The sequence below is a fragment of the Haliaeetus albicilla genome, chromosome 26 (genome assembly GCF_947461875.1).
Source record: "Haliaeetus albicilla chromosome 26, bHalAlb1.1, whole genome shotgun sequence".
Lineage (NCBI taxonomy): Eukaryota > Metazoa > Chordata > Aves > Accipitriformes > Accipitridae > Haliaeetus > Haliaeetus albicilla.
The window spans coordinates 13,330,863-13,343,877 of NC_091508.1; the positions used below are offsets into that span (position 1 = coordinate 13,330,863).

General features: G+C 41.1%; 1 protein-coding gene across 5 annotated transcripts in view; it reads right to left on the reverse strand.

Moving 5' to 3' along the window:
* Nucleotides 1-13,015, reverse strand: part of LOC104325436 (tenascin) — a 75,931-nt gene that overhangs the window by 48,656 nt on the left and 14,260 nt on the right. For all 5 annotated transcript variants that reach the window (XM_069772210.1, XM_069772209.1, XM_069772207.1 and 2 more), the window contains exon 2: nt 646-1,238. In XM_069772210.1, coding sequence (XP_069628311.1) covers nt 646-1,108 — 463 coding nt within the window. In that variant the 5' untranslated portion in view covers nt 1,109-1,238. The remainder of the gene's footprint in view (nt 1-645; nt 1,239-13,015) is intronic.

Below are 13,015 nucleotides of genomic sequence, written 5' to 3' on the forward strand. Positions count from 1 at the left end.
TCATTAGGGCATGCACCATGAAGCATTATTCACCAATTCACTGCAGAACAGAAAAAGCCAGGCAGCATGCTATATCATCAACTGTGAGACCGGCTCTGTGCTTGGAGGGACAGATCACTACTGAGAAGACCTGTGTTTTCTCTCTTGTATGACCAGTCCCTTACCTCAGTTTAAAAAACAGCTGGAAGGATACCTTTTTTCCCCCTTCCCTAACTGTTTGTGCTTGTCTATTGCCTTATGTCCTGCTGTATTTTTATTGGTTTCTATTAAAGAAAACCTGGAAATGAAAACAGTTACATTGGCAGCTTACTCAAGGGGACAAAATGTGGAGCCAAGAGCTTGGACTGTATGAGTTTTAATCTTAACTCCAACACAGATTGTCACCATGCCCAAGTGCCATATATGCTCAATGCCACAGCTAAAAGGCGTCTGAGGCAGACTTCCGACCCACAGATTCATAAAACTGCAAAACTGTGAATGAATGTATCTTGCAAGCTGGCCAAATACATTCCCAGTTTTGATTACATTTCAAATTCAACAGGTTGACTTTTGCTCATTCTTGAAACAGATTTGAGTATCTACTTTAAACAAGATCTACAGCCAGCACAAGAATTTCCCCAAGAGCAGTTCCCCAGTCTGCCTTACCTTCGACTGCCTGGGGATTAGGACAGCATCCAGCCCCGCTGGCACACTGCTCCCGTAGGGAGGATACCAGCCCCTCCAGTTCCTCTAGTCTGCTCAGCAGATCCTTAATGTCTGGGGCAGCTGCACAGCCACAGGCCCGGCGGGGAATGTTAATACGGTGCGTGAAGACAATCTGGTTCTCCTCATTCACTGTGTGCTCCTCGTAGTTCTTGATGGGCTCAATTTCTGCCTTCAGGTCTGCATCACCGCTCGCTGTATCCAGGTCCACTGAGCAAAGGGAGCCAACAGGCAACTTGATGTTGTAGACATGGTTAAAAACCACAGGCTGATTATCCTCTGGCAAGGTCACGTTTAGCCCAGTCTCCCGCTTGTGCCGGATAATTCGCTTGATGAGCCCACCATTGACATGCTGGTACAGCAAAGCTAAGATCGCACAGGCCAAAACCTGGGTGGGGAGTCCCATTGCTGTGCTCAGGTCCTCTTCAAAGCTGATGGAGTCTTATATAAGTTTGGCCTTTGTAGTCTGGGGCAGAAATTGGAGAGCCAGTTCAAACCAAGTTGGATGTCCTTTCCTTTCCTGGCACACTTATTACCTGAAAGATGAAGGAGCGGTGTAAGGGATGAACCGCAGGTACACCACACAAAAAAAGGCCTATGGCACTGAATGCGTGCTGGCATCCTTAAAGAACATGGCTGGGGTGCCACTCAATGTATGATCTCACTTCACCCAAGCTGCTGAGCTTGCTCTTATATATAATAACATTGCATTACCTTGTTTTCCAGGATCTCAGTGTGCTTGTGAACAAAATGTCACAAAACACGAATCTTGAAGGAAGCTACTATAATTTCTGATTTAGAGCAAGTATAGTGGAGTATGGAAAGTTTAACTGCCTCAGGCAGAAGACCAGGGCAAAGAAGCCTGCTGATTCTCATCTCAGCTGAAAATACTACTTTCAGACAGAGATAGGTAAAATAAATATATGTTGTGTTATGATTCAACTAATGTTAAAAGTCTCTATTTCCTTCACCCATCAGTCCACTGCTTGAAGGCTACTGAAGGCTGGATCATGTAAGAAACTCAAGGCATTGTCAAAAGGTGTATCAACACTACTAAGCTCACGGCAGCCCTTTTCTGTATGCTTTAAATTATTCCAATTGCTTGGGAATCTGAACTCCAGGGCTTGTAGCTCAATAGTAAGTTTCACTATACTGATGATTTGTCTACAGCATGAAGATAAACGGCGCTCTCTGGAGAACACTGCAGGTTGAAGGTTCTGGTATCAGTGCTTATATCATAGCTAGCAATATTTTAGCATAGAAGTAGTGAGCCACAACAGAAGATGAGACTCCAACAAGGGAGACACACAGTAAGAAACAGCAATAGAAATACACGTGTGTGCACACATGCGCACAAAAAAGGGAGAGGAAGAGAAGGAAAAGAAATCCTTTGATGATTGAGGTCCTTCAAGAAAGAGAGAAAGCTTTACATCAATACAGGTGTAAAACCATCTTTTTAGCAATCAATACACCTTTTCACTAGGCAACATTTCCCACTGTCTGATCTTTCATCAGCTATAATACAATAGCTTAGCTATGATTACAAGCACCTGGCTGGGCTGTACTAGCTCTTCCTGAAACTCATTCTTTTCAATTAGCTTCAATATTTCCTCTTCCTCCTCAGTCTGTACCAGTTCCTTTCAAATGATATGAACCAGGGGAGCTGAAAGACATCTACTGACTTCCATGCAGAATCAACCCTTCAGCATGTAGAGTGAGAACCAAAAGCAGCTAATGGACTCACTAAACAAGCGCACCTAATAAATGTCATCTTAGCATTTGTTTTTCGTTCTACTCCCAGAAAAGCTTGGTTAAATGGTTAGGTCAGTGACTGTGCTTTCACTAGTTGTAAGCTAGTGAAATGCCAGTAGTGGAGGAAACAGCAATTTATTCTCTAAACACTACTGTTTTGATGATAATTCATTTGTCAGATGAGAGGCTAGCTTAGTCCACCCTCCTGCTTCCCCAAAGTGTAGAGATCATTTTTTTCCCCATGCTACCCCAGCTGCTTTTGTGAAAGAATGACAATAATACATCAGACACTTTACTGAAGTTAGGGTTTTTGTAGACAATGTTGATCTCACAAAGAGTGAACTTCACCCCTTTTTATTGGGGAATAAATCAGAAGTAAACAAGCAGCAGTGGAGGCTTTTTTCTTGTAATGAAAAAGCATTCCGCTTTAAGCCATTTCTAACACTTACCCCATTTGTTCAAATATGTCTGCAACTCCTGTCTGCACCAGAAGAGATCACAAGGTAGCTAATAAAGAATAACAGAGACAGACATGGTCCAGATCTCATTTGTGACTCAGGCCAATCCCTAAATTGGGTTGCCAGTTCATGAAACATGTTCAAGACAGTATGTGAAGTGGGATTTTACTCTCAAGCACTCCCACTTGCGGTTTGCAAATTGCTTTCCATGCAGTGAGATTCCATGTGCTACACACTTTTTGCCCTGAGACAAGGTCATATAGCTAAAATTGGTACCTAATCCTCAAGTAGTTATTTAAGGGACAGGCTACTTGACAGATGCATCACCAATGGAAAATGGAACAAACTGGAAGCAGCTCTGTATCTAATTCTCACTGAATTTTAGTAAATGTCGAGCATCGATTTCCTTATGGCTTTTGTAAATCCCAACCTACAAGAATATGGGCCTTGCCTGAACCAAGAAAATTGATTGTAGTTTTTATGATGACTGATGTGAGTTTACATATTATTTTATGATGGTACAAACTGTGATTTTTTTTAATATGCCTGGAAAATGAAAAACCTGCTTCTGACAAGAGCCACTGTCACGTTCGCTATTGATGAAAGCCACATGAACACCATTAGTTTTACTGGATACTCATTGCATTAGAGTGAGCCAAACCTCTCAGCCTACAGATGATACTGGGAGACTTAATGCATCTTGGCTGACATCCTTTTGAAGTTTATGAAGAAGCATTGTGGTGATCTAGAAGAAGCATTCCCCAGTGTCTGATCTGTGACCTCTGTGTTTTGACACCTAGTGTGATATCTGAGCTAATTCAGTTCAGGTGTTTCTCATCTGATCTGTCAAGGACCCAGCATGATTAGCTGAGCTCCACTCCTAGAACCGAGATCTACAAAACAAGACACCTTTATACAATTATTTATACATTAGCCATATTTTTGGCTGAAAGAACAAAGACGACATCCTTCTCTCCAACTCCCATTCCTCAAACATATCTAAACAACAGCTCAGACCACAATGGACCACCCAGGAGCAGGCCGCTCTAGAGAGAAATGGAAGCCACAGCAACTGTCAGGCTCTGTTGTTCCTTCATTTTTCCCCATTTTCTTCCCTGCAGAATGGTTCATGTAGATTGTATTTTAAACCTGCCTCTTGGAGATATCCTGCCTGTATTTTCTTTGCAGACGTCGGCTGCTGGATTATGTACAGGCACCTAAAAGTGTTGCACCAAGAGTTTGCAAAAGATGACCCTTCCCATCAGGAGTTTGGCCTTGCCGTAATGCATATAAAAGGAGCTGGGAGATGTTTGTAGCATATCTCTCAGATATGTTGAGAGGCTTGTATGACCAAGAATGTGTCCATTTTTTACAAGCGGTTTGTCTAATATGGAATATTACTCATCCTAATGAACTGTGCTGCTCATGCTTTCATGCCATCCTAACTACAACACAACTGCTTCAAAAATCTTGGCAATGATTATGTGGTTGGCCTGCAAAATATTCTGTTTGTCATGCAGAACCATAAAGTCTAGAGCTCGTGTTGTCCCAGTCTGATCACTGGCATCTTCCCACAGCCATCACCCTCATTGGGCAAGAGTTACCTTTTACTTCTCTCCTGTTCCCTTAGGCACGACCACAATATAAATAATACAAAAGGTGCTGTGGCCTCTCACACATGTCTTAAATTTCCTTGATCTGGAGTGACTTCCTGAAGGATTGAATTTTGCAGTCCTGTCACTTAAGGAGTTGCATACTGGCACCAGATAAAAAATAGATCCAAGAGTATATCTCTTGGAGTCATCTGAGACCTTCTGTGCACATCTTTGCTTCCAAGTACACTTAGGTACATCTGAGTACACCTTGCGCAGGTACAGGCTGAGCCATGAAACCTTGGATCACTAACACTGGATGCACCAGCTATCGTCATAAGAGTACTTTTTTTTTTTGTCTTAAATTGTGCAAGATTTTTAGAGCACATAAACTTAAGGAGTGGTATATCTGAAATTATTGGTCTAGGTGCCCAGGATAGAGATCAGTCTCTCTCCGATAAATGTGCTGTCCGTATCAATGCGACATGGGAAGAGAGCATTTGGCAATGGCTCAGCCACCATGGCATTAGTGGTGTTGAAATTTTGGAATCTCTGCAAGAAGAGATGGGTTCAAGTTCGAGTCAGAAGAGTAAGAAGATAATACACATTTTTTTCACGCCATCCACAGACTAAACTTGCTGTCTCCTCTCTACTCCTCGATCTTGGCTGCTAAGAGCATGTTAATATTCACTTTAGAGTTTCTTTGGCTTATTAAAAAAATAGAGACTATGAATTGAGAAGCTAATCATGGCATCTATGCAGTACCAGCTGATGCAGACAGAAATTCAGGAAAAAAAATTTTCCTTGTTTTGTATAAACTCTAACTGTAAAAGTTAGATGTTATCCAAAGAGGAAAAAAAGACTGTTTCTAGAAAAACACTCCTTAAAAACTTGATCACTAGCTAGTAATGCTCTTCATAATATGTGGTGGAAGTAAGATGGACTGTCAATAGCACAAAGGAAAGGAATAATTTTCATTTCCACTGGAGCCCTTTCATCTGAGGATCTGAAAGCACATCATAGTCTGGCTGTTGACAGCTGAAAAAATTTTAGGGTTATTTTTTTGTTTAGACATTCTACACACACACACACACACACACACACACACCTGCCGCCACCAGAACTTTTTCAGGACCTTTCAATTTAATTAGAAATTTGTTTCTTAATAGGAAATTTTCAATCAATCTTGAAAAAAACCCCAGGAATCCTGACTCCTGGGGAATACTAAGCAAAGGTAATGTATGAATATTTTCCTTCCCCAAAGAGATATTTGCTGGAAACCAGCAGGTGTGAGAAACTAAATTAATGTTTGCATAGTTTGAAGTTCTAGTGTACCACTCTAGTCTCTCTTGCAAATTCAGGAGGGGCAGAGTTGTGAGATGATTTGTGGGTATGTGGAGCGATAAATATGCAAATAAGAACCCTGTGCAATTTTAATCAAAACAGATTGCAGCAATGAAGAAATGGAAGTGTTAAAAAGTATCTCAGCTGTCCTTCTTAAAGGAGGCAGAAGGCTGATTAGATTTACTCAGACACCCTCCACATGTCATGACTTGGAAATTAGACATAAAAAAGGCAGGAAAAAAAAGAGAGAAAAAAGGAAACAATTCCTCTCTAAACAGATACAGCCAACATTACAGCAGGAGGAGATCAAATATTGTCAGCATATATTGGATTCAAGAACATCTTGTTAAAATCTGCATAAAAGTAGCAATGGGCTAGATTCTGACAGAGGGGAAGACTCAGTTGGAGAAGAGCTATAGCCCTCTACAGAAAACACAAAACAGTGCAATTTTTAGGTTTGTTAATTGCTGACCCCAAAATAGTTTTCTGTGATCTGTTAACTGAAGAAACTTCATGTTTCAAGAATTTCCACCAAGGCGTAATCTGGCCATCTGTACCCTCAAGACTGGGGTATCCAGCAGTGCACGTGTGTAGGCACTGGCATCATCATATCATGGTGTTCTCCTCTTTATCTATTGCCATGCAGACAAAAGAGCCACATCAGGAATTTGATCTGACCTGGAATACTCTCTCTTTGCAGACACTGGGAATTTGTGTATTTTCTACAAGGAATACAAGCAGTGCTATTACAGAGGATTAATAAATTGAAACTGTCTGCCAGAGTGCATCTTTACAAGGCAAGGCTTCAAAAGATGCAACCTTTTAAAGAAAAAGTGTTAATGCAGCTTTGCCAAGAGCATGTGACTCTTGAGGCTCCAGGCATCTTCTCAAACACAAATGGATTAAGTCTGAAGTAAATTGAAATGTTCTCAAAGAAAGAGACTGGGGGTGGGGGCTGAAAGTTTTGACATGGCAGGCCAAAACATGAACAGTTCTGAAATTCATCATCGTTCACTGCTGTTTCCATACATTCGTAACTACAGAAAATCATTTTCTTTCCATTCCCAATTCCAACAAGGCAAAGGAATCAGCAGGATACTTAGTGTAGGTCAAACTACATTAAATCACAGTGGAGAGCAGAAATTCATAACAGTCCTAAACCATCAGTACTGAATCTTTCCAGCAGAAATGATCAAAGCCAAATTGTTGCTTTTTTTTTTTTCCCCCTCTTTATTTACATTACATTCATTCTAAGGAGAAAAATTTTAAGGCAGCCAAATCTAGAGTAATTCACAAAATCCATTGTGTTCCCCAAGGCTCACAGAGAACGCGTGTGCAAATAAATGTTGCAACTGTTTCAACACCAATTAGACACCACAGGTATGAATAGGTCCCTAGGATGCAAAGCTCCAAAGGGAGAGAAGCATAATTCAGAAATTTTCTTCAAAGTCTTAGATTGACTGCATGAAGAGAAGAGGAGCATAACTACTGAAGAAGAAGAAAGAAGCTGATTCCCCCATTCTTAAAAGTTCTAACAGATAAAATGCAGTGTGATAAGCTGTAATCCATCCAGTTTCCAAGTTTCACTGTGAAGACTTAACTCTAATCTAATCTTCAAACAACTTCATTTCTACCTCCATGGCCAGTTCATGAAGAAAAAACATCCTGCATATACTCTACAGTTTTCTATATAAGAAATACTGCATCTGGAAAACCTGTAAACAACTATGGACCCGGACTCAGTGATCCCCCACCCCCTTTTATAAATAGCAAAATGCAAAGGCAGTGATTGAAAACCTTTGCCACCCCATCCTGCTCCAGATTTGCAGATCGAACCTATTCCTGGATGTTAAAAGGAAAGAAAAGCATTAACCAAAAAGATCTTGCTATCTGTGGATGTCCAACAATAGTGAAAAAGAGGAAGAAATCACCCTTTGGAACAATTGCATGGAGAAAGAGGCAGAGAGGAAACAACAGGGAAGGAAATTTTAAACCGCTTTTTTTTAACTAGGGAAGTATGTAGTATAAAGATACAAGGTGGTATAGGTACTAAAATCCACTTTCTGTTACAGAAGTGATTCAGTGATGTCCATAGCCCCACAACAAGGGCCCCACGGCATCCATGTCTGCTGTAGGTGTGACAGAAAGCCTTTTCTCTGAAAGATTTTGTAATTATAGTGGACAAACAAAGTGTCATTCCTCCGCTTTAAATATGGAAAACTCTGACACAGAGAGGGTGGCACTGAGACACATGAGCTCCTGTGTATGTTACCCACTGCAAGACTGAGGAAGCTGATCCAGCTTTGCCGAGTCCCATCACAGCAGTTCAAACACAAGCACCTCCCAGAAGGCATTTATATCACCTTATAGCACCAGATCCTAATACCATACTTTCCTGTTCACAAGTTTGCCTTTATGACTTAAATCCTTTTTATTTAAGGGCAAACTGGCAGTTTGTGTTTGATGTTGGTAAGCATCCACAACTCGGAGCTCTGGATACACCCTGAAGCCACCTGTGTTTGTTTCATCTAGTGCTGGCCCTGCACATTTAAGAGCAGCCCCCTTCATGGGGCTGAGAACTCTTACAGATAAGGGCACTTTGAATGCAGAGGTGGGAACTGATTTGCACAGTTAATTCATGATTGATTTCTGAGCTCTCATAGATTAGACTTTTCATGTGCAGAATGCATCTATCATATGTTCTGAGGGCCTTGCCCGTGCCACTGGAATTACTAATAAAAACAAAACAAATTTTAGATTACCATAAATGAACCCTACAGTAGATCCAGGTGATCACTAGAATTGCAATCAGATTTATACCTCAGGCTGTTTCAAAGAACAGCAATTGAAACAAATATACAGATATTTTTTGCCCCATCCAGCCCCTGAGGTCCTACATTAAACATCACTCAGCTAAGCATGAACTCTTCACTCCAGTTTATTTTTCATCTTTGGCTTCAGCTCTAAGATGACATTTCTACTTTGGGGAAGCCGTGTAGTTTCTGGTTCACAGATCCTACCATACATAATCTTTAAATAAAACCATTTGGATTCATTTTAGCCTCCACCCATTCTACCTTGGCTGAAAAGCAGCATATAGACAGGGCTTTGCCAAGGCTATTTTGGAAGGAATTTTAATTAATTGCTTTGTGTATGTCCTGGTTTCAGCTGGGATAGAGTTAATTTTCTTCTTAGTAGCTGGTACAGTGTGTATTGGATTTAGTGTGAGAATATGTTGATAACACACTGATGTTTTAGTTGTTAAGTAGTGCTTATCCTAAGTTAAGGATTTTTCAGTTTCCCATGCTCTGCCAGCGAGCAGGTGCACAAGAAGGTGGGAGGGAGCATGGCCAGGACAGCTGACTCGAACTAGCCAAAGGGATATTCCATACCATAGGATGCCATGCTCAGTATATAAATGGGGGGAGTTGGCTGGGAGGGGCCAATCGCTGCTAGGGGACTGGCTGGGCATCGGTCAGAGGGTTGGGAGCAATTGCATTGTGCATCATTTGTCTTTCTTGGGTTTTATCTCTCTCTCTTTTTGTTATCTTCCTTCTTTATTATTATTATTATTATTATTATTATTATTATATTTTACTTTAGTTATTAAACTGTTCTTATCTCAACCCACAAGTCTTGCTTCTTTTTTTTTGATTCTCCTCCCCATCCCACTGGGAGGGGGGAGGAGTGAGCAAGCGGCTGTGTGGTGTTCAGTTGCTGGCTGGGCTTAAACCACAACACAATTTAGAATTTAGCAAAGGCTCATATTTCAAAGCCATCAGCATGACAGTGCCACAAAAGGGGAAGGAAAAATAACCCACTGAAGCCAACATCCATAAAAATGTGAAAGAGCTATGGTAAATTCTGAATGATAAGCATAAAAGGAGCCCCATGAGAGACTAAACCTTCTGTCATACAGTGACTATTTTGAGTTAAATTAGCATGATTATTCCATTATAAACTACTTTGTTTCAAAAGTTTTGTACTCTTAGCCATGGAAAATCTCTCTAGGTCTATCCTTGTTCAGGATCTCAGAGAGAGAACAGACCTTCCCAAACTAAACAATGAGTTTGGCTGTTTTTCAAAGCAGAGCAAAAGTTCAGAGATCAGAGGTGGTCTTCTTCCAGTATCAGTAACACCTTTGATCAGTAAAGTATTAAATATAATGAGCAAGTCTCGTGAATTAAATTAAAAATTAAGTCAGCTGGCAAAGATACAGCTGGGAGAAAATGCCTGCTGAAAACATGCAATAATTAAACAGAAGTGAAAAACAGATTATGTGATGAGGTGCCTGCAATAACAGGATATTGAACTCAACAACCAAGAGGTGCCTTCCAGTTTCATAGTCCTAAAGACTTTTTTGATTTATGTTTCTTAGGAATTACCTGGCTGATGATGAGAAAAGCAAAGAAATTCTGCCTGAACATACTACTGCTGCTATTGCTATTCCGTTGAGAGCAAAGGAGCAAGAACTCAGAGGAGAACCAGGCGTGTGGAAATGGCACTGTGCTGGGACTTGTGAGATCTGAGATCATTCCTAATTTCTGGCATGAGTTTAGCCAAGTCAGTTATCATCCTGATTTCTAATAAGTCTTGGGAGATTTGCACCCTAAACAAAGTGCAAATAACTAAACTAAATTGTTTAATTCTTTTTATGTTTCCAATTATTCCTCTAGAGACATTCTTCTGTTTATCCAATATGAAAAGACTTTCTGTGCTCTCAATTTTTCTGCCTAAGTTCTATGATCTTCATGCTACAAGTTATCTCTTAATGCTTTTATATACTACCTATATTAGACGAAGCCCCAAGTATGTTAAACAATAGTAGCCAAGTGGCTACAGTTCTTAATAAGGTTTAATCACAGTCATCTTCTAAATAGGCCACAGATAGGAGACAAGATTGATGGTGAAAAAGGCAAACTAAATGCCTTTAGAAATTATACAATGTGGCTAGAACAGAGCTGCTCTGAAAAAACTACCATGGTTTTTAGGGCTGCTGGGTATAAGATACTCCTGTTAAGGCCATGCCTATGCAATTATTTATAGAATAAACTCAATGCTTCCTTTGGAGCCATTCCAGAGACCCGACACCATTGGAGGAAATTAAATAACAAACCTGTGTTTAACATTATTAAAAGAAGATTAGTCTTATGGAAATGCTTTGTGTTACTATAAGGAGAATTCCATTTGAAGTATGTTGCGGGGGCGGGGATGCAGCAATGGCCCCTGCTGTAGTTTGCACAGCCAGCAGTGCAGGGCAGCAAACAATGTGGCAGAACATGCCCACCTCCTGCTCTGCTTACTGGCCAGGCACAACTCCTGCAGGATGTGTGAGGGGCCACTAACCCTGACCGTTGCCTCCTGCAGACAATTTCAAAGTTGTGGGTTCGGGCTGTCATGCTAAAAAGCAACCTGCTGTCCCTTAAAGAAATGTAAAGGCACAGCATGTATTTTAACATGATGCTCTCATAATGGCTTGATCCCTCACTTAATCAAAATGATCATGAATATCAATTGGACAACCTCAAGAACAAGGGTCTGCAACATCTGTTGTCCCACCAACAGGTATAACAAGTGTTACATGGAATTCACATTTACAGGATCAGACCCTAAGGAAATGGCATCTGCTGAATCCTAGAATATCCCAGCTTCTCTTGGCTTGTGTAAGAGCCTTATAACTATTTAAACGCAGTGGTTTATATGAGAAGCATCCAACGTGGCATTACGTAATAGTTATATATAGCCAACCAGACACAGGAAGAGACCCATACTAAACACAGGAATCCAAAGCTCTTAACTCATTTTTGGTACCACCAGAATTAATAAAATTAGCTGAGTTCAAAATGAATGAAGATAATTGCTGAGTGACTTAGATGCATAACGCAGAATTAATCAGACCATGCTCATAACTTGATGTTTAATCTCTCATGTAATACACTGTGCGTAATTAGAAACAAATAAATGGTACATCACAGTTGCAGCTGCAGATGTGCTGCCTTCCATCATGCTCATGGGCTCCTGACTATGGATAATGTGGCTTGTACCAAATATGGTCCAGCCTGTGACTTTGCAGGATCTTGCCTTTTTAGTTAATTTTACCTCAACAACTGCAGAAGCCTTTCCTGACATTTCTTGGAGACCCTAAAGTCTCTGCTGCAATACCTTGTCCAGCAAAAGCATGCCACGGTGGGAGGCTGCACTGCTCTCTGTGTCCTCCTCTTCATTCACAGGGGCAATACAAGCTATGTCTTTACAGCCAGCCTGGGGTTTCAAAGCACCTGGCTAGAAATCCACATACTTCCTGAGAAGTGCCTACAAAAAGAATATCCTAAGGATATCGATGCTGTCCAATATTAGGTGCTAGAGACCCTGAGAGCATCGAAGCAATACAATAGTGTCACTTCTTATGTATTAGGGAGGGATGTGTGCCACCTTCTGGCAAAGGGTTCATTTGGGGAGCACTGCGTGTGACCCCACAAGTGTTCCCAGAGTCAGCTCCTGGCTGCCAAGGCTCTGTGCACCCAACAAAACCAAGGCAGACAATGGGAGCTGTGAGCGAAAACCAGACTTGCTCCACGACTGCAAACCTGTGCCAGAGCTTGCTGGTTCCAGGAGGGCAACGGCCCAAAGGCACGGTCCAGCCAGCAGCTTTTGAGTGCACGGCCAGCTATTTGTGACCAGGAAGATCTGCTTCTTGTGCTGAATTTCCATACATGTTTAATCCCAGTGACTGAGGAAGACATTGGCAAAGCATATGCCCTGCCGAATGGAGGCGAATAAAGCACTTTGCTGCAAAAAGAGCCTAACATTTATTTTGGGTGTGCGATGGAGTCTGAATTCATGTGATAGAGTAATCCTGTCGATGAGGTCATGTGTTCCTCTGAAGGGGCTTCTTTGTAACCCGGGTTAGTTAGCAACGCTTTTTCTGTTATCAAGCATCTGATTAAACTCACAAAAGAAGGGTCTTTAAGAAACAGTCTCAGGCAGAATTGAGAAGTGAATAAATAAATTGGTGGTTTTTTCTTTTCATTTTATCTGACAGGAAAAGGAGAGAGGAATAAGATGGGAAAGGGGAACAAGAAAGGGATTCATTGTTCTCAGATGACAGAACAAAGGTCTTAATCTATTTTCAAATTTTCTACAGAGCCCAACCATGTGGCAGATACT